The sequence below is a fragment of the Lissotriton vulgaris genome, chromosome 12 (genome assembly GCF_964263255.1).
Source record: "Lissotriton vulgaris chromosome 12, aLisVul1.2, whole genome shotgun sequence".
NCBI lineage: Eukaryota > Metazoa > Chordata > Amphibia > Caudata > Salamandridae > Lissotriton > Lissotriton vulgaris.
In genome coordinates this window covers 765,249,182-765,271,659 of record NC_141700.1, presented here as the reverse complement: position 1 = coordinate 765,271,659, position 22,478 = coordinate 765,249,182, and the positions used below count along the sequence as shown (strand labels likewise).

The 22,478-nt window shown below is 44.7% G+C and overlaps 2 protein-coding genes across 3 annotated transcripts in view; one reads left to right on the top strand and one right to left on the bottom strand.

The window, feature by feature from the left end:
• The window catches only part of LOC147678629 (cellular tumor antigen p53-like), a 113,271-nt gene extending 104,537 nt beyond the window's left edge, over window positions 1-8,734 (top strand). For both annotated transcript variants that reach the window (XM_086946078.1, XM_086946077.1), the window contains exons 9-11: window positions 1,676-1,761; window positions 7,948-8,048; window positions 8,349-8,734. In XM_086946078.1, coding sequence (XP_086802204.1) covers window positions 1,676-1,761; window positions 7,948-8,048; window positions 8,349-8,439 — 278 coding nt within the window. In that variant the 3' untranslated portion in view covers window positions 8,440-8,734. The remainder of the gene's footprint in view (window positions 1-1,675; window positions 1,762-7,947; window positions 8,049-8,348) is intronic.
• Window positions 1-22,478, bottom strand: part of LOC147678626 (uncharacterized) — a 690,344-nt gene that overhangs the window by 64,860 nt on the left and 603,006 nt on the right. The gene's annotated exons all lie outside the window — the stretch shown is intronic.

Sequence of the window (22,478 nt, the reverse complement as noted above, 5' to 3'; positions counted from 1 at the left end):
TAATTTGGGTACATGTTCATTTTTCATGTGCCAGTCAGCACTGATCTAGGTTTTATTGGCTTGTGTTGGACACTGTGACCGATCTTCTTAAAGGAGCGGCGCTACTCGGATGTATACCAGGTTGAATTGACAGTTTCACTACTATTTCCTCTCTGCTCTTCTGTTTGCCTTTCTTCGCTCTTTTCTTCTCCCTTTCATGGTTGTCGCTGAAGAGGCTTGTTCTCATTGGTTCCAGTTTACCCATGGTCCGTCCCAAGTTCCTTTTCTAGACCGGTGACTGTGGTACAAGTTTAACCCTGTGCTCCCATATGTGGGTCAGATTGTTCCTCCCTTGTCCACATGCACAACCTTTAGAAGAGTGTGGAAAGGAGGAGGACTGGTTCGATTCCTGACTCATTGGGTCCCTGTACTTTCCGAGCACCTTATCCCGGGTTCTAGAAAAAGAGTAACTCTTCCTCCTGCAGAAGCGGTGTGATGCACCAAGACTGCAAGTTGGATGCACAATGTGAGATCCCAGGACCGCACAAACCAGACACTCTTCATCTGTTTGAGTCACTGGGTTATGTGATGCACTTCACTGGCAAACAAATGAAGGAGTTTCTAAAGTTAAGCGTTCCGGACAGTCCAGTCCCTCTCCTTCCATAAACTTCAGGTAACATGTAAATAAATGCTTGTCCATTTATTTACATCTTTCTGAATGTTGGTGCTCAGTATGGTAAACAGCAGACCAGTGCTGCTTTTGACCAGGGGGCAGCATGTAATGGTCAGGGGGGGCCACATGTGGCCCCCGGGCCGTACTTGGAGTATCACTGTGCTAAATGAACACAAGCAATATCCTGACACCAGAAGGCATAAGAAAGCAACCACTGTTATACTGAGCGTTTCTCTTCTAAAGATTGAAATATTTAACAAAACTTGGATTTATTGCTAATTTGTGCAAATAATTGTGCAATATTAGGGAGCTATATGATATTACATTAAATGTTTTCAGCGGCTTCTTCCACCGCCCATGAGGCAGATCAGAGGGTCGTAAAATTCGGACCTGGCTGCTGTTTTTGCTTTTAATACCATGGCGGCATTACCATTGAGATTATGACTGCTGAAATGATGTTTGGATGAGAAGTCCTTACAAATCTGAAACATTTTATGTGCAGATTGGCTTGGTCAGTTAGCTTTGAATAGCTTGAAGAGCGAACTGATGGGGTATAAGTTGGCGAATGCTTTTGGCTTCACTGCTTTCACAGAGGCTAGTGGTGAAAATATCTTGGAGGATGGGAAACATTGCCCATGCATTAAACACTATGATAAAGAAACAAATCACAAGTGTACACCCATTTTTCTGTGTCCATTGAAGTTTTGTCAACCTCCATGGGATCGGATTAGAAAAAGATTTTGGTACATTAAGCACCACCACCTTCCATTCAGTATTAAGTTTCATCCACTCTGTCTCTAGGATATTGAATATGCTAACTCCAAGGGATGTGAAGTTATACAGTAGTAAACAATGACCTCGTGAAAGCTTGACTGAGATTCTTGAACTCTTAAGACCCCCTCTCTGAATTAGTTGTCCTAATTTAACCCAGTAGCATCTCCCATTGTCTCCCACAGTTAGTACCTCGCTTTAGCAAGCCGTCTTCTGAGGCCTGTACTTTAATGTGGTTTCTTTGCTCCACAGCCATCAAGGATACAACTTTGACTGAAACCGATGCAGAACACCCCAAGAGGAAGGCTACTGAGGAGGATGAGATCTATACTTTGCAGGTTTGGGTCTTGGAGTTTGTATATGTTGAGATTTTGAGTGATCTGAGGGAGAAGCCTTTAGTTAGTCAACATGTCTGCTGACTGTATCTGAAGAGTATTTGTGGTAATTTACTCTTGCATAGAATAAGATCCTGCAAACAGCACCTTCTGTAGACTGGAGTCTTGAAGGGTCGCAGGATGTCTGAGAACAAACAAACTGATCCGGTGAGGGCGGATCCTATTTAAGGTTCACCTGGTAAAACCATTTTAAAACTATTGTTACAGGCGCGCATGTTTTTCCCTTATGACTTGGTTGAAACAAGCCGGGTTAAAAGAGGTATTATTGTAACTTGAACCTGTATTCCATTTGTATACTTTGCCTTTTTCTGCTATCTGGGGTTTTAGCTGTCGAAAGCATATTATTGCTTTGAGTTGTTACCAATCATAATGACTTTGACCCAGAGTTTATTATGCTCCATGGTGCATCAGCCATCTTCACATTCTGTGTGAACCTCAGCTGGTTTATCAAAGCAGATGCATGGCTGGGATACTAAACATTTCAAGACCCGTCCAGATTCAAGGCAATCCTGTAATTCATTTGGTCTCGGAGCCAATTGCTAGGGCCATCAAAAGACACGGGACATGTACTGTTCTTGATTTTTATTTATTTTTTTCCTACTTTTTTTTCTTCTTCTTGTGCACTCATGGTTTTGGATCAAACATCTCAAGTTCTCACAGCCAGTATCGTTTAGTAGACTTGCACTCAATGTGCTAGTTGTCTGTCCATATAGACCACGAATAGTTAGGCCTTTACGCCTTTCTTGCCAAAACCTTGAAACCTCAAAATAGAAAAACTCTGGTTATTTTATGCTATGGTGTCTGCACTGGGTTCAGATTGTAAATAGGTTTGAGTGTGTGGTCATAGGAGTTGCTCTTTGGTCCCAGCCAGGAAATCCCGGATTGCGAGAAAGCCAAAGCGGCACACATGCATCAATTTGGATTTTGTTGGAAAGCTTGACCCAGAACCTCCTAACAGTACCCCTCCGAAATGCATATTTTTACATCGAATTTCCAGTCCGGTCAAGTTCAGTATGTAAAAGAATACAACGTTTTCAAGGCAGCATTCCCTTATTTTTTTGTTCTAGCTCCAATCCATGCTCTGCAGTGCGCTGAAGATTCTGCTCCAGACCCTGCCGCTTCATAGACTGAGGACGTTACAGAGGAAGAAAGCTTACAAAGGGAGGGACACTGGCTATGACTCTGAGTTTAATATTCTTTGAGTTTATCATTGACTGGTCCTGAAGTTTTGAGCTACATTCCTAGATTAAAAGTCACATTGATTCCTTTGTGTAATGCTGATTTGTATAGCGCACTTATCACCCGAGAGGTTATCCGGGTGCTTGGGCAGGTGTGTAGTTAGTTGTGTGGTCCCCAAGGTGCTTGGAGGCAGCGTATGACTTCCTGAAGTAATGTAACAGTTTTGACCACTTCGTATTCCATCTGACGACACACCTTTTCCAGGCTACCTTTTAAAAACTTGGTGAAATCGAACTGCCTTAATGTAATGGGCCTACAAATGTTGTGGTATGATTTAGATGACCAGGGAGTATATGAAACTGATTTGATGAAATTGATAATAGCTTTTGTACGGCATGAAATAGCCTAGATCTAAAAAGGGGACTGGCAGGTATATTCTCCAGCTTGTGGTGCAACAAACGGATGGTATTTGTAGGTTCCACAAATTTGGCATTTAAAGACTCCTTGTAGGTGCTAGACTGTAATCCCAGTTTAGTGGTGAGGGGTTTCAGAGGGTGGGCTAATGCAGCTGTTTAACTCCCTCAACAGGTTTACCGCGGAAGCGTTTACAAAATTAATGGAGAGATGTACCTTTGCGCTACTTTATTAAAGTGCTAAAATTGAAAGAGTGCGCAGAGACTCTAGAAAACGAATGAATTATCGTTTTAATAGACTGCTGCAATCACAGTATGATCACTTATACTGATTTGGAGAATGTTTGTTTAAAGAGCTAAAAAAATGGTGGCTGGTCAAATTGAGTGAGGATTTCTGATCAGCTGAGACTCGTTTTTAAAAAACAGAACTGCTAATCTGTTGTAATGAACCGTGCAGCTTGATATATCCATCTTCACTTCGCCTCCCCCACCTCAGGGGTAGAGTTGGCAGAGGTGGGCACACCCCTATCATTCTAAGTTGTCCAGCCCAAAGTAGGGGTGTAAACCGGGAGCTGCCATCTACTGCTAGCAGCAGAGCCTGGGGGGCTGCATTACAAGGGCGGCAGGTCTTTGAAGCTTCCATCCCCAAGCCCCCTTCCCAGCACCGGCCCACCATGGGGTAGGCGATAACACACCTATGCCCAGGATGTGCTTTGTTTCTGGTCCCAGAGAGCAGGGGCTCCAGAACCATGCCTGGATGTGGCTGGCTGCCTCCAGGTGGCCAGAGACCATTCCAGGGTTAGTAGGTTTGCAGGGGGTACCTCTGAGGTGTCCTCTGAGAACATGGTAGATTAAATCTCATACTGGCACCAGTGTGGTTTTATTGAGATAAGTAGTTTGGTACTGAAGTAGTTGTGGTGCTGTGGAGCTAGAGTTGTAGAGTTTCCAGCCCATGTTCTTTCGATGGCTTCACTGGCACCTACAATATTAAGGAATGGACCCTAATATTGTAGGGGCATATATGCTCCTGCAGATCTGTCCTCACCGGGGGTATAGTGCACCCTGCCCTATGGCTGTGAGGCCTGCTAGAGGAGTGACTCGCCTATTTCATGCAGTGCTGGCTGGCATGGCACCCATGTAGGGTGCTATGTCGACTTCTCCCTCACTGGGGCATTCAAGCTGCAAGGGCAGTGGCATGGTCCCAGTGAGGGTGATCCCAGTAGACAGTCTTCAGCTCCCAGGCACCCAGGATACCGTTTACTAGGGACTTTCTGGGGACTGAAGTACCGATTGTGTATATTTTTTGAAAGAAAAGCACTGGCACAGGGGACCTGGTTGGCAGGAACCCTGTGCACTACACTTGAAACCACATCAAATTCAGGCAAAAAGTGGGGGCTAACCATGCAAAAAGAGGCACTTTCCCACACTTGATATACGCCAACAAATTGTCCTTACAAGCCGCCATGGCTCTTTGGTCCAGGAGTTTAAGGCTAGCCCGTTAAAGGTGGTGTGTGCAGGTTGAAACTGGTGTAGTCTAACTCCTCATTCTCATGCACACACCAGAATGATTGCTGTACAGCCAGTGACTACCCTTGATTTACAGTCCAGGCATACAGTGTCCCCGAGAAAGCCACGGTAAAGACAGCTCAGTAGGTTTTGCTTTCTTGTCTGGGATAGAAGTCCTATGTAGTACAAAAAGTAGTATGAGAATTTCTTTGATAAACTGGATGTTTTGGACTTTGTGGTTACGGTTTTGTCCACTAATGGCTTTGAACACAAATGCACCAATATCAAACCTGGCTGTTTAAAGTTTAAACATTCTTTAATTACAGGCCCCTACTGTCCTTGGTTGCTTTTGGGCAAGAGGGATAATTGGTGATATTAGAACTTTATTTTCTCAAATGTTATAAAAAAGTTCCCAGTTGTATGCGATTGCTTTCTGGACTTTAAGTAAATGCACCATGGATGTCGGAGGATTTTTTATCTTCTTCCCCCTCATCTTGAAGTGCAGCAGTGTGATTTGACCGGTACTAGCTCAAAGCTAACAAGGCGATGGGAGGTGTCTTTGATTGGAATTATCACACAAAATAAAGTGTGAGAGGTCGCTGGTGATGAAGCAGGCCAAAACATGTTGTGGGTGAGACGACCTCTTAAATATATTTTTATGACCCAGCCCTACTTTGTCTAAATTATGACAAGACAGAAGTGACCAGAGTTGGTAACGCAAGTATTTTGTGTGATAAATTTATAAATAGAAGGACATACTTGAGTAGATGCTCCTTTTCTCTCCCGTGGGGTTTGGTGTCTGATTAAAAACATGTTATATGTTTATTAAGGCAGTCCCCCTCTCCAGACTACTCACCTGCGCAGCATCGATATTTCTGTGAGACCTAATTTTTCCGCTGTAGCTGGTCTTTACTTTGGGTCAGCGTCCTCCACGGGCTCCGGTAGTGTAGGCTAAGTGGAAGGATGGTCCTGGGTGGGTTACTAGTCTTGGTAGGGGTCGGTGTTGGCGATTAACTGGTGGACTCTAGGCGAGTAAAACTGGCATCGTGCAGCTCTGATATCATGGAACCCTGTGTTTTATGAAGGAAGCTGCGGCAGTTGGTTTGTGACTTATTTGCAGAATGTGTCAAGTATTTACTTTACATTGGAGCATATTTAAAATGTAGGCAGCAAGCTACTTAAAACAGAGAGCGCCTTCATGACCCATTTGCATTGGCAGGCTGAGATGTATATTCAAGGCCAAGCCATACCCTGGAAACTTCTTATGTGGTCCTTTAGGTACACTGTCAGAAGTTGCAAGAGAAATGGTGTCGTCCATAGGATTATCTCTCTAGAACGGAGTTGCATTAACTCACATAGTTTGGTAACCCTTTAACGAGGACCTCTGCAATTCCTTAAACAACTATGCAGCTTGCTCTCTTATGAAAGGAAGGTTAATTGTTATTGTGGCGGTGGGGTGCATGGATTTTAACACCAGGGAAAAAGGATTCAGATTTTTGAGAATGGTGCCATATAGTCCTGTTGATGCGATTACTCGTGGGATTGAAAAGAGAAGCCCTTTAAATTCTCATCAGCCGGACAGCGTGCAACTCCTAAGAGCAGCCATCTTGGGGGTACTTTCTGAGAGAAACGTAAAGGGCCGAACACCTGCAACACATTGCTCTAGACCAGCGGCTCTTAAACCTTTTGATTTCTGTGCTCCCCCACTGAAAAATTACTTGAATCTGGCCCACTTATTTCTCGCCCCCTCATTATGGGAAGCCAAGGTCCCCCTGCTTAATTGATTTCTAGGATTTGAAACTCAAAACAATGCACAAAATTACAAGAACCAGTATATGTAAAAAAAAGCTCTAATAATAAAATATTTTGTTTATTTCACAATCCAATCGAAAAAGTTTACGCATTTTCAATTTTGATCCTTTATTTGTAAAAATGTTATCAATTTTAATGTTTTAATTTATTATTTAAATTTGTAAAATGGTTACAGACCACCTCCCCCGGGCTCTCGGACCACAGGTTAAGCACCAATGCTGTAGACTTTATTAGCAACTGACCTAAAGTCTGCAGGTGGTGCAAATGTGTCTATATTTGGTGTATCATTTTACAATTTTTTTCTTGCTTCTTTTCCCCCCCTCTCTTTAAAAAAAGATGCTGGGATACCACAGCAAAAGTCACATGTTGGGCCTCGTTGTAAATGATAGTTAAGACCGTGTAATGCAGCCATCTAAGAACTGCCGTTTTGAAATAATAAAGCTGGGGAGTAGATGGGTAGTTGCCACCTTGTTTGTAAGTAACATTTGTGAAATGTTTGACATCTTGGGTTTTGTTACAGTTGTCCTGTTTAGATCAGTTATTTAAATTGGAGATTATGTAAACTTCAGAATTTGTTCTTGTGCAGTTAGGCTTGACAGTTTAGCCCTTAAGCTGAAACACTTTATTAAATAGAATCATTAATTCCAAAGATTCGTTATTGCGAGCTCCCACTCCTTGACCTTACAGGCGTGATCTTGGTGGTTTCGTAGTCGAATGGATCATGCAGTCTTCTCAGTTCATCCCTTAGACCGTCCAGTTTAATTCTTTCTCCATATAGATTTACTAGGCTTACTTAACATGGCCTTCGTTTGGTTGAAAAAGAGTTGACTAGTTGATGAGCAGTCTTGATCAAAGTAAGTTCTTACAGAATAAGAGGCCTTGGTTGAAATGAGTGTTCTGTAGTTTTGTTATTCTTAATTTGACTTTGTGGTCTCATTGGAATTGTTGGTTTGGGTCAGTTGGAGTAATTTAGCTTTTTAGAATCGGTGGTTCTGGTTGGAGTATGTGGTTGGAGTGATTAATCTCTTTAGAATTAGACGTTTGAATTTAGAATACTAGAATTCGTGTTTTTTTATTTATTTTATTTATTTTATTATCTCCTTTAAATGAGTCAATTTGATGACTGGTAGCTTACATAGAATAAAGGGTATTTACCTGAGTAATCGAGGTGGAGGGTTCACTCAGATATCTTGATCAAAGTGTTCTTCTGCACCAACAGATCCGCGGCCGTGAGCGATACGAGTGGTTGAAGAATCTCAATGATGCGTTGGAGTTAAAGGACATGATTCCGCAGAGTGACCAGGAGAAGATCAAACAGAAGTGAGTTTTCCATGGAAAACACTGTGCAGTAGACCATAACATAACGTGTATTTGTAAAGCGCACGTTCACCCAGAAGGGTATCTTGGCGCCGACACTAGATGTTGAGCTGCACACGACCAACACAGGGTACCTGCAGTGGTTGCCCTCTCATCGGTCTCCTCTGATCACTTGTCATGTCTTCTTGACTCATCCCTCTCGTTTCCACTATCTCTATCGCCCTTGTTCCACCCTTCTTGCATTTTCATCTTTCTAGCTTACATAATGTAACTTTTGAATTATTTTACTTTTGTTTTGCACAGGTTCCAGAAACCTCGAAAGGAGCGCGAGAACCCTGCCCCCAAAAACGGCAAAAAGCTGCTAGTTAAAGATGAGACTCAGGACTCGGACTAAAGCTCGCTGGCCTAGAACGACAAAGGTCGCAGTGCTCTGTCTTCCTTCGCTAGTGCTTGTCTGCTGTCCCGAATGCCTCAGGACTTCTCCCCAGGCTCATCCCTTAAAGCCTGCTGCCCTTCAAGTGGTGTATCCCTCTTCCAGGTGGGGTGGGCCAGGCCCAGTTCTACTCTTCGCAGGATTATTGGAGTAGAGCCATATGGCCGAAGCTAAAATTCACTGCCATTTAAACACTTTTTTTCTGAAATTAACTTTTATACAACATTTTTTTAAATAAACAATGCCGAAAAACCTGTCTCTGTGACTCTTTTATGTTGTAATTGTTTCAAGTCATTTTGGAAACCTAGGGTTTTCAATTCCTGAACTTGGTTATCAGACCCCTGTAGAAGTCAATCAGGCCTACCTCTTAATTACTCATTATGAAGCACCAATCTCTTGTGTCCTATGCCATCTAATGGGTGTACCCAAAACATATAGGTTTTTTTCAAATGTAGAAGATAGTTGCTTCGATCCCGGTTTCTTCAGAGGCCTGTTTGGGCGGGCCAGTTTCCTTCATTTGAGATTAAATATGTGACATCACAGCTTGTGTTTACCACCTTAGTATTCTTTGGACTCCCTTAAGAGACTTTCCAAATACCACCTCTTGACCTGCTTGTGTCTGAAATCAAGTAAAAAAGGGACCTTGTATTTTCCATTAGTTCTGTGATTAGTTGGCCTCATTACAATCAACATTTGAGTTATTGAAGATGAGATGAACATGAAGTAACCCTGCCATTTGCCTTTCTCTCTATGGGGCTCCATTGCTTGTGTGCAAAGCCAACAGGTCTATGAAGAGACAAAGCCTGCTCCTGTGAGTGTCTGGTCTGCTCGAGAGTGAGGTATGGCTGCTAGGCCCAGCTTGTTAAAAATGAACAGTTTACTCTAAAGACCATCTCTGAGATTCCTTGAGAGGACCCCCCCCACAAGACCTGTGTGTTCCCTCACTATAGCTTTGCCCATCATTCATTTCCCACCCCATGCTTGTGTACTGGTGGGAATGGCCCCTTTCTGCCGGGTCACGCTGAATTGTTTGCTGACCTTGATTTTTTTGCTAGCTATAGATCGCAGTCTACTTAACCCCTTCTAGCCAGTAGTAGAGTGCTTGTGCTTATCCTTTCAACATGATGAAAATGGCAAATTCCCAATTGGCATAGTTAACTTCCCATTAAATTCCAAGTATATGGTATCCATGGGGTACTTGGGGCCTGAAAGTTAAATGTCTCCATTGGGCTGCAGCACTCTATTTTTTCCACTAATTTATTTATTGCATGTTCAATAACCTATTACACATAATAGATTCTCATGATGACAGAGCCTTAGCAGTTACTTAATACACATTCTCAGGTACCAGTTTGTTCCACTGCTCTAGCCGTCTAGTTTCTTGGTTAGTGTGGACTCAGTGGGATTTGCAGCCAGTGGTAGCAATAAATGTCATGTTTAAACTAGAGGGACAGCCACACAATAACTTGTGCCTGTTTCTACAGTGTGCGCTACTGTATTATAAAGTGTTAAAAGTTAGTTGCATTTGTTGGTATCAGTCTTTCATGTGGTCTGGCTGCAGCGCTCATTGTGCCACCCACTGCAGTGACCATGCAAACTCGACTGCAGTCCGCCAACGAGTAGCCTGACTGCAGGTTTAAGCTGCAAATTTGACCTCTCAGAAAAAGGCCTGTTGAAAAGCCTAAACCCTCCTTTTAAATGTTGTCGTCCCCAAGTAGGCCTCTGCCCATCAAGGAAGCGTGCATGGTCTTTAAGAGTAGGACATGTAAAAATGCTTAACGTTAAACATGCCCTTACAGTGCCCAAAAGGCTATTTTCACTGCAGCAGGGTTAGCTGCGCCATAGGATAGCTTTTGGATACAATATTCAGTTCCATAAATGTTCTCTCTGTCCAGGAAAAAGCCCAAAAAATATTTGAAGGATTCATAATAGTAAAATAAAGTTCAATCTAATGGTAAACTTTGTCTAACTGTTACAGTAAAATGTACTTTAATAAAGTTACCTTTTACCTGTCTAAAGCTTCTAAGGCCTTTTACTGTCTTTCAACTGTCACTTTAATTTGGCTGCCCCGAGGGTAAGATATGAATTGCTCCCAGGAGCAAACAAAGGGTTGCTCTAAATGGACAGAGGTGGCCTATCGGAATCTGATGGAATAGGCAGTGGAGGACGAGAGGATCCTTTTTCACGTTAAAGTGTCATGTTCTGTTTGACTGTCAAATCCTGCTTGACAAGTCTGCTGGGTTTACATAGAACATTTGGGGCAAAGTAGGGAAAATTAATACCTAAATATGTGAATCCAAAGTCTGATTGCTGAAAGCTGGTCTTTAATTTTACTAGACTTCTGCCGCTGAGTTTGTGGTGGGTTCAAGGATTGCCTAAAAGTAGATTTTAGTGTTCGATGTGAGAGGACACCAGGATTGCCATGGAAAAACACACACACTTTTACCCCCTCCCCCTCCTTACCACCCTAGTGTATAGTGGCCAAAGACTTTAGTCCTCTTTAAAATGCATCAAATAGGTAGGATTAACCCCAAGTCCCTTTGCTGCCTTTGGTAGGATGGACCCAGGGGTCATTCCTACACCTAGCTTGTGCCAGTCCATAATGTAGCATCTCCAGGCACCCACTTTAGAACACTTTTGGACCTGAGGAAGATCAGAAAACTACTGAACCTGCTGTCCGCATCCTGAGAAGAAACCTGGAGGACTTGGCCTGATCTCTTTTGAATGCGGGACAAATAAATTAACTCCAAGGATCATAAGGTTGACATAATGTTAAACCTGCAAGGACACAACAAGCTAGAAAAGGCTTTTTCCTGCAACTGCTCAGCCGACCAGTGGCAACTGGAGCTGGACTGGACTCCTGTTGGCCTCTGCCTTCTACCCTTTGAGTCTCAAGTGCCACCCTGAGGTCTTGGAGGGGGGTTGGGGGGCAGCGAGGGGCTTTAGAAATTTATTCCTGTGGGAGATTGGGACTTGAAAGAATAAATTCAGTAGGTTAAATCTCTGAGCAGGCAGAACTTGGTTAGTGTATTCAACCTGCACTCCTGGTGTGGTCGGTGTCAAATTATGCCTCGGTCCCAACTATTAACTATCATTGGCACTTTGTGCCTCTTGGTGCTATTTCTGCTTAAGACTTTTAAGGTTCATATATCCAGTTCCACTTATTGGATTTTTGTCATTTTAGTGTCATTTTGTTTAATAAATTTTACTCTATTTTTCTAATTTGTTGTGGATATTTTGTTTTGCTGTTCAACTTAGTTTTTGTACTGCATAAATACTTCAGACTTTGTCTCCAAGTTAAGCCAACTTGCTCTGTGCCACAGCTTCCTGGAAGTTGAGCTCTGGTTTATTCAGTGACTTTAGTGGTTCATCCTGACGAAGATTGTGATTTACTTGAGGTGGGTACTTACCGTACTCAATTAATAGCCACACTTCATATATGTAGCAGTTTACTGCAGAGTTTTGTTTACAGTGCACTGCTATTGATATGAAATATGTTTACTTTATGATGCTGGGCTATGGAGAACTTGTGTGATTGGCTCCGAGGTCACAGTTGTGCCATCGGAGCTCAAAAGTGTGGTCGTTGGTTTTTTGAGAAGGTAAATGTTGCTGGCATTGGAATTCGTGCGCCCAGCTAGAGTTTGATTCTGTGTAGTTTTACTTTCAATGCCATCATTTGTTATAAAGCTGGCTCTTCTGGTCAAATCTTTTGGCCTTGCACTAACCTTGTACGCCAGTGGTTCCCAAACTTTTGACTCCTGAGGACCCACATTGACTCATCACTTGAAGCCGGGGACCCCCAGCAATTTGTATGATTTAATTTTCAAACATTAAACGAGTAATTCGAAAAAAATAAACACACGTTTACACAAAGTCAAATACTTGAATTACTAAGGATTTTAGTATTTTATATTAAAAGAGTTTGCAAAAACCAGAACATATTAATGGGAAGGTTGGTGCCGCATCTCCGTGATTAATTTTTAAAGGGTTAGTTTTATTTTGCAGTACAAGGCTCCTGCCAGGGCCAAAGTGGAAACCCAAAGCAGCCCTGGCAAATGTTTTCAGACCAGTCCCCATACAGCGCACACTAAGTGGAGTTAGTGAGCCTGACCACTACAAAGGGGGCTTTGGGAGGCTTCCCCCCCCACCCCCCAGAAAATTTAGGATAGAATGCTGAATTCTACAACACATCTATTATATATTGAATTGTATTAGCTTTGAAAGAATTGTAAATGATGATTTTACTATGCACCAGCATACAACAATGTTTGTTGGGGTTCTTCAATGATTCCCTTATTATCACCCTTCAACAGTGCCTCTCATTGCACCATAGCACACATGTCACATGTATTTCATTTGTTTTATAGCCTCTCTCTCATACCATTGTAGGATGTCGGAGCACTTTACATCACCCACATCTAGAGACAATGAATCATACTTGTAAATCAGTGTAGAGAAAATGTTACATAAGGTAAAGGACTGCAAGGTGTAGGTGTTTGGTCTGGAAACGCACAAACTCAGGATTCAGATTCAGAACCTAAAACAGTGGTTAGCATTGACTAACAATTTATTTTCACCCAAATAAACTCCTTTAACAGCATCAAGATAATGCAAGACTGGGAAAAAAACATAAGTAACTAACTTGTGGCATGCAGTGTGTAAGCAGATCTTTGATGACCATTTAGAGGTCACTGTGCTAGATTGATTGTCTCTTATGAGCTGCAGAGTAACAAAATAATCTCTGTGATAAAAGCAGTAACCCACTGACCTATGCACATAGAATGTCACGGACTCCTGGGGGTCCACGGACCCCAGTTTGGAAAACACTGTTGTACGCTAATGATACTCAAATTGTCCTGTCAGCCTTGAAAAATGGTACTGAGGTTTCGGACATTTTTCATGTTTGCATGTTGGCAATTATTTCCTGGATAAACAGAAGGTGCCTTAAACTTAATTCGAATAATTATATTCAGTAATCTCTCTCCTGTCTGGTCTCCTATTTCGTTGCCAGAAGAATTGAGTTCTCCCCTCTATCCCAGCAACCAAGGCAAAAAATGTAGAATGTCTTAATAGAGGAAAAGCTACATTTTGAACTATAGGTCTACTCTCTGAACGCCTCCTGCCTCTACCTGCGCAGAATGATTAAGGAACTATTCCCTTTTATCCCAGTGCAGTCTAGAAAGACAGTGACCACAACGTTAGTCCTTTCAAATTTGTATTACTGTAATGGTGTTTATGTTAATATGCAGGACAGAAAACTCAATAAGGTACAGATGGTACAGAATGCTGCTGCGAGGCTCCTTTCTGGGACTTCTAAATTCAAATCGGTGGCCAAGGAAATTCGGCAATTGCATTGGCTTCCATTAAGAAGCCGTATTAAACGTAAGGCCTTATGCATAGCCTATAAAGCATTACATAGAATGGCCATGAGTTCCTGAAGCACTCTTTTCAGAGATACATCCCTAGCAGACGGTTGTGCTGGCTAGGGGGCGAATCTTGTGATGACTCCCTGAATCCACAAAGCTAGTTGTGGAGGCAGAAGCTTTGTTGGAACCACAAGCAGTACAAAAGGGGGTGGTGGTGGACGGAGCATCTGAATCAGTCTGACCCTGTGCCTCATGGGAACAGTCCAGCCCGAACTGCCAAGCCATGTCTTCCCTGGACCGGAAACAAGCTTTTGTACCGCTTTTGGCCGCCATAAGTGTGGCAGGGTATGCTCAGACGTGAGTCTCTTGCTCACTTTGCCACTGGATTCAAGCAAGCCGGGCTGAAGACGGCTGGAATGCCAGAAACCGGTCCTCGGAAGCTTGTTTCCGGTCCAGGGAAGACATGGCTTGGCAGTTCGGGCTGGACTGTTCCCATGAGGCACAGGGTCAGACTGATTTGCATATAGCCATGTCTGAACTGGGGTGGCAGAGTGGGCTAAAGAACGGTGATGGATGAAACCCAGATCAGTTGACTGGGGGTGAGTGTTTGATTGATTCAGATGCTCCGTCCATCACCACCCCCTTTTGTACCGTTGTTGGAACCGCAAAGCTCTGCAACAACCTGCCCCTCACATCAAAGCTATGCCCACGCAGGTCTCCTTTAGAAAGAAGCCAAAACGTGTCTCTCTACAAAGAGGCTCCTTTCCTGCTCCCTGGTAGCCAGTGCCAAGACACCTCAGGGTAGATGTGCACTTAGCAAACTGCTGTTACCTAACAAAGTACATGGACCACCATCTACTGCCACGCCCCTCCTATTCCCCATTCCAGTTCTTTTGTCAAAACATGGGCACTGACCCCAAGGAGGAAGAAGCTGTAGAAGAGATGAGGCCAAGTGTTACAACTGGTCTGGATAGGTTTGCAGAAAGGCACCCCTAGGCCCTAACCGAGCGATACTAGTGATGGGTACAGTCTTCTGGCAGAAGGCTCATTCCGCTCTGGTGTTCAACAGAAAGATTGATTCCAAGCACAGGGTGGCAGTGCATAACACTGACAATCCATCCCATACCTTCCGTCCTTTGTGGATGCAGCAAAGCTCAATCAAGCCAACATTCTGGTATTCTCACGCTTTGCCCCTTTTGAAAAATGGGCCAAGCTGGAGTGCCAGTCTTCACTGCACCTCTGCTAGGCTGACACACATGCTAGGCCATGTAGATGCAGCTGCAAGATATAGGGGTCCATGGCAAATAGACTGCCTGTCTCTCCTCTGAACAAAGGAAAACTGATCACCATTGTGTTGCTTGGCACAACTACCTTGGTATATGCACCTCTGGGTGATTGAGACTCCAGTCCTGGTTGAATCGTACGGTGCCCAGGAGACCAGGACAAAGTTCTGGACCTCTCCGGTGATGGGTGGATGGTGCTTTCTGAATCCGCTTATGAACCGCTTACAAAGTGCAATTCCGGATCTGATTGAACCTGTTGTGATTCTCTCCTAGCCAGCCTATTGTATAAATCTGCCAAAAGTCCAGGCGCTTCCATCCTATAAGGCAGTGGCAGCTGGTGATTGCAGAAAGTGGTGGGCATAAGTCTATGCATGGTATTAAACCATGTAACCCCAAGTCTGCAGCAGAACCATTGAAAACTGAGTGGATGTGTCGCAAAACTGAATTTCAACAGGTCACCATTTGGACTTTCCACATTTCGTGTGTGAATAGGCTAGCAGATCCAGGTCTTCGCTACATTGCATTCTGGAGCTTGTAGCCCACTCTATCCCCTTATAAAAACAGGATTAAATGTCCCAGAATGTATCCACCAAAAAAGGGAACAGGCCGAGCTTCCACACGTGAGCATGCAAAACAAGACCGTGCTGCACAAGTTCAGGGTTATAAGCAAACTCATGCAAGCAGGACACAGTGTCGGTTTTCATTTAACAAAATGGTGCATGCTGGGATTTGTAGTCTATGCACACTCCTGATGATTTTTTATTATTAAATAAGGAAACTCCAGTGCTGGAAACGGTGTCCCAAGGACATAAAACAATGTGAACACTTTGTATACAATGCTCCATAGGCAATGTCATAGTCTGCAGTAGGGCTTTGGGGTTCATGTGGCTAATATGTTGGTCGAGCTCCACTACATAGGCGGAGGCCCAGGGTTTACGAAGCAAAGTTACCAATATCTTCCCAGGTCGATCAAACTCGCCATAGCGCCAACCAGTCGCTTCACGAAGGAGGTAGTTACTTACACTTTGAGCCTCATCATTGGCCAAGCGTTTTGCCCTCATATCAACAAGTACCTGTTGGTTTTGTGTCATGTAGAAGTCCAGCTCAAGGGCTCAGATTTCCCCTTCTAGGGAAGTGAGTTGCGTTCGGATCGCTTTGAAATTGCCCAATTGTTTGGCTATACATACACTGCAAATTACAATTTTAAAAGCCTCCCACAGCATCGCCGGAGATTCCACCGAGCCTTCATTATGAGCAAAGTACTCAAAGTTCGCCATTCAGCCTTTGTTCTGAAAAACAGGGTCACCGCATTAGGTGGCTTGCAGTGGAGGGTCAGCTCTAGTAGAACTGGGGCATGATTGGAGAGCGTGCAGGGCAGATGCACCACAGCCGTGGCTTATGTGGGGGCATCATGGGTGAGCAGGCAGTAGTCTATTCTGGGCCATGTTCCTCTGTGCAGTCAGCATGCTTCAGTTGCCATTTGTCAATGAACGTATTGGAAAATGGGCAACCCAATATACCCTTGAGGGTTTGGGCGTAATTGAATGATAGGGTAAAAGTACCATCAAGGGATTTAGATCAAATAAAATATTTTACTTTTTGAAAACTTAATTAAATGACCCAATATTAATGGAAGTCTTAAGGCATCAATGGCAAACTTCTTCAAATATTAAGAAAAATTGTGCTAGAAGTCACAAGCAAAGGCGCTAATAGTCTATAGGCAAAAATAGAGTAAAGAGGCAGGTGTAGATAGAAAAATAGATTTTATCTGTAAATATTCATAAAATAGGGTACATTACAGTATATCAAAACACAATGTTACATGAAGAACAAAATCAGATTATATCAGCTTCTCTGTAACAAGGGTATAAGCTTTTCTTCTTAAAAAAAAAAAAACAATTATGGAAGAAAAAGCGTTGGTCGACGTTTCGGTCTTTAGTAATCAATAGGCAAGACCATTTTCAGGACTATACAGGATAAATACTCGTTGACCCCTAAAATAACATAGAACAGAAATTAATACTAATTCTATATCAAATAAATTGGAAAAAAGTTTTTTTATCACCAAACATGCATCTAACACCTAAAGCCTGACCTCTAAAAAAAATATCAAATTTTTTATGTATCTATAGTAATTTGCTGATAAGCTAAAACCGATTTTTTAAAAAGTTTTTCCGTGGACCATCTTTTATTCGCTAGATGGTCCATTGCCAATTTACGCAGGACTTTCCTCGACATCGTTTCCATACTAGATGGGTTCTTAAAAAACTCAGGATGGCCAGGGTACTCTATAGGAATGCGCCCTCTACAAATGGACTGGCGGGTGCTGAGGCTGGTTGGGTCCAACTTTTATGTTGTGCACAACCTTATGGGCTGCCCTTGGGCATCGACCCCAGCCTGCGTGTACCCTCTCCCTGTCCACCTCATGAAACCGTCTTACCTGGCTCTGTGTATTTAGGTACAAAGGTGGCACACAAAATGACATCAAATTAAATCTTCCATTCCAATATCCCCGTCTGTCCTGCCCTTCGACCCCTGTAAATACCGCAAAGACGCAAGAGGTTACCAGGACCCTTGGGTCACCCCGAGTCCAGCCCCTAGAATGATAGCAGTCATAGCGCCAACGTGACTGAAAACTTAACCCCAAGTGCTAAGGAGCTGTAAAGGCAGTTAGGGTCATTTATCATCCCCTGAAAGCGCTGGCCCCATCTAGGTTTTTGAGCACGGCTTAATTGTAAGTGGTACAGCTCCTTGTTAATCACTATTGCTTGCACCTGTGTTTTTAGTGCTACTTACAGGGTCGTTCTGAATCTGTGTTCTAATCCTTCCACTTCCGGAGTAGGGCTTCCCTTCGCCACCCTGCCAGAGTCGAGTACCCCGAGGGAGTGTCTTGCTGTACTGCTAGGCTCACACGTGACTGGGCCCTGGGACAGAGTCATCCTCAGGACACTGCCCGGCCTCCCCCTACCGCCGCGTGGCCGAGCTCGCGGCGCCCGCGCGCTGGTGGTGGGGCGAGGCCTGCGCCCTGTCGGCCCTTCCAGCGGTGACGCAGTGCGATGGCCCCGTGGAGGCGCTTTCCATAGTAAACAACACGACCAGGACCCCAGGGAAATGAGCACCGGCTGGAATTTGAATGGTGAGCGCCCTGCAGAGCAGGTCATCGGATTGTAGCCAGTGCCTGAATGAGCTCCCTCGCAGAGCGCCTGGAAAACTAGAGAAATCAAGCAAAGGGCGCTGGGCTGCACGGCCGGAGGAGGAGGAGGCTGAAGAGAGGTAGGTGCAGCACCAAGGGGTCCCGTTCACTTACAGGGTGTGTGATGTGGCCATCCATGCACATGCTAACTGCTCACAGAAGGTGAAACCCTGCACTTTATTATTCAGAGAGAAACCACAGCACCACAGCTGGCCCAGCACTTGCGTCATCATGTCCAGTCCAGCCAGGGCCGGTCCTAGAACTTTTGGGGCCCCGGGCGAAAGGGAAGATGTGAGGCCCCTCTAATTTGCATGTAACATCACAAGAAGTGACCACAGAAAGTGACATTGCGGGACTATTGATCTTATTTGGCATCACTGAAGAGCCCTAACGTGGATATCAGTAACTATGACAAAAAGATAAATATACAAATGAAATAAGTCCATATATTTTCAAACTGTATTAAATGGATTACATTTGTCACATTGGATGGAAAAGCTAGTTCCAGGTCTTAGAAAGATGGAGGTTTTTTTTCACTCAATATTAACTGATCGTTTCCAGATGAGTGCTTGATAGAAATTCCAGTTCTGTCTCATAAAGGGGGGAGATCCTGTTGAGGTAATGAGGGGCGGGATCATTCAAAATATAAAATTACATAAAAGCAAACCTCGCACATTTCAAAAGTCTCCCTTACCATTTTGTGTCATTATGCTGCCACCTTAGGATGACATTAATACTAAGTAATTTCTTTTAACGTAAATCTTCTCACCAGTATACCACACGCACATGCTAAGAGTTGTAGGACAATCTTTTTTGTATGTGGGCTCTTTACTTGCCTGAATTATGTTGAGTGCAAAAACACAACACATATAATACAAAATTACAAGACACCATTGCGAACAAATTAAGATTGTACATAAATAAAAAAAGACCTAGAACAACCGAGACCACTACTAAATCATACATTGACTTAAGGTATGCTGCAGATTTAAGTTTTTTTTTTTAAATCAACGTTTTTGATTTGGTGTTAGAAATGCAAGTGGACGGATTTAGCGCTGGTGGAGCCCTATGCAACGATGTTTGTTAGTGCCCCTAATTACTTCCTCTGCCACGGATTCCCTCACTACCACCCTTTAACAGTGCCCCTCGAGTCTCTATAACCACATTCTCACTGAGATGCATATAATTTGATTTACAGCGCTACTAATACCAGTGTAGGGTGTCAGAGAAATGTATATCACACACATTATACAGAGACAATCTCTCATAAATGTCTAAATCACTGTATAGGAAATATTACATAAGACAAAGGACTACAAGGTGTAGGAGTCATCAGACAATCATGTTACTAGGCATTATAGTTTATTAGTTATTGGTCTGGATAAACACAAACTCTGAATTTAGAACGTAATACCATGGTTGGAGGTTTTCTTTAATAGCCAGAATTGAATTCTATCCCAATGAACCCTTTTTGCAACATTAAGATAACCAAAGACTGGGGAAAAAAAATAATCCTCCAATTTATACCTTGAAGTTTGCATGCAACTCTTAGATGACAGTTAATAGCTCACTGTTCAATATTAGTGTTGGAAGGCGGTGACCCCAGGGGTCAAGAGGACTCTCCTAACTGCCTGGAACCTCCTCTCCCACAATTACTGCCAAGTCTTATTGAGGGGGAGTCCCCGCCGGGGAGGACTGATCGTACACACTGTCGACACACCACACTTATGAACGGACACCACACCGTGATTCTTTATCAAGAAAGACTTTATCAAGATTAAAAGTAGGGAGCAATACACAGCGATCGAGGGATCGCGAAAGTCTCGTAACGAGGGATCGGGGAAGCGGGACAGTCTTAGGATGCCAGCTGGCACGCCACGCACCCTGCGCACAGTTCTCAATCCTCGAACTGGGGGGTATGGGGGCTGGCGATGGGACTTGCTGTCCTACTCACTTCTGGTTCAAGATGGTCGGTTAGGGTAGCGTCGATGGTCCAGCCGGACCAGAGAGTTCGTCAAGCCGCGACGAGGTCAGCAGGGCTTGGGCAGGAGTACTCCGTCGTACTCGTAAGCAGATGGAGCCGCGACAGCGTCAGCAGGGCTCCGATGTTCAGGTCTTGTGCTTCAGGAGGGAGCCGCGACAGCGTCAGCAGGGCTCCGATGGTTCAGGTCTTGTTCTCGAGAGTGGGCCGCAACAGCGTCAGCAGGGCTACGATGGTTCGGGTCTTGTTCTCGAGAGTGGGCCGCGACAGCGTCAGCAGGGCTCCGATGGTACAGTTCCGTAGATTCGAGGGTGAGCCGCGACGACGTCAGCAGGGCTCAGTGGGTCAGAGTCTGTTCTCCTCAAGGTCAGCCGCGATCAGATCAGCAGGGCTTTCTTGTCCAAGATACAACTGCCGACTAGATGGAAGGCAGGCTGTCTTATAGTACTGGAGCTCTTTGATGTCCGGACCCTCAGAGGCAGGGGGCCGGAGGTCCGAGGGCCAGGCGCCTGATCGTCTGGGCGGTTGGTTCTTTGATGCTTTGGACCATGCGCCCAGGGAATCCCAGACGCCCATCAGGGCCTGGAGCCAGCTCACTAGGAGGCCCAAGGCGCAATCTAAACCAGCCCCCAGGGATAGTTCAGAGGTGTGAGGGAAACCAGTTCCTCGGAAGGGGGCCGGAGATGTGATGGAAGTCTTGGTTTCGGGTACTTGAGGAGTCGTTCACCCCCCCGGGTAGATCTGGGCGCGCCGGACGCGCAGGCCCAGCTGCAGCCAGGAGAGGCCAGGGGCTGCCGAAAGGAAAGAAGGCGGCCGGCCGGGGTGGCCAAACATGGAGTCTGATGGTCACGTGCACAGGTGCAGGCACGCGGTCTGGGGATAGTCTCAGGTCCAGTGTAGGAGTGTCATATACAGTTCTGGGTGGACGGGAGTCCGCTCCACCCGTAGATCTGGGGCTGCGGAGATCAGCGAGGACCACGCCACGAGGCCGGGTCCAACAGTTAGGATTTTGACTTATTAACTGACTTATTTACAATATGTGCACTTTGTGATCTGCATGGTTCATGTTCTTTGCAGCAAGCACATTAATCCTCTGCTCTACCTTTCCACGAGTCAAAACTTCCACTAGACTAAACTTCAATCTTTCTCAAGGAGGAACATTAATCACTGGAGTTATCATGACATTTTTATTGTTGCCGAAAATTGCTGGAGGCCAGGAAGGAGGCAGCAAGTGCTTTTAAAAACATAATATACTTGCAAAGATGACGCCCCCACCCGAAGTGAGCGCTCAGTGCGATGTCACCGGTCCCACCGCCCTAGAGCCTCCCTGCTCAAGGGTCCTGTGACCTCAATGACTGGGTTACTGACCATCTAGGGCAGAGGTCTCCAAACCGGTCCTGGAGGGCCGAATCCATGCCAGATTTTTGGGATATCCCCATTGAGATACATGTAGTTATTTTAAAAATCCGGCATGGATCCGGCCCTCCAGGACTGGTTTGGAGACCCCTGATCTAGGGCATGGGAACTCAAACTTTCTCGGGGGGAGGGGGGGGGGGGGATTTACAGTGTGGTTTCTGGCCGAGGGCCGCACCGGTGGGGGCGGGGTCAGAGGGGGAAAGCAAAAACAAATTGTGACCATGAGGTTTCACACAGGTCCCTGCAGCAGATGCCTTTGTCCACTGAGCCACCAGACCAGCATACCCACATCTCTTTCTCTCTCTCCCTCTGTCTCCTTTCCTCTGTCTCCCTCCCTCTATCTCCCTCCCTCCCTGTCTCTCTCCCTCCTTGTCTCTCTCCCTCCTTGTCTCTCTACCTCTGTCTTTCTCCCTCCTTATCTCTCTCCTTCCCTCTGTCTCTCCCTCTGTCTCTCTCCCTCTGTCTCTCTCCGTCTGTCTCTCTCCGTCTGTCACCCTGCCTCTGTCACCCTGCCTCTGCCCCATCTCATAAAAACAAAAGTAGCGCTTCACTGGCAAACTCTTTAAAGTGGCGCTAATGTGCTTTGGGTTTGAATAAAATCACATTTGTCACATTTTTCGATTCACTCTGTCTTGCTTTAGTTATTTTTCAATGTTAACCTTTTATTTCTGTCCATCCCGAGGGAGCACATTTAAAGTGAAAAATGTCAGAAAAAGACAACCTTTCCAGAAAGCATGTTTTTTTTGGTGGGGGGACAAAGA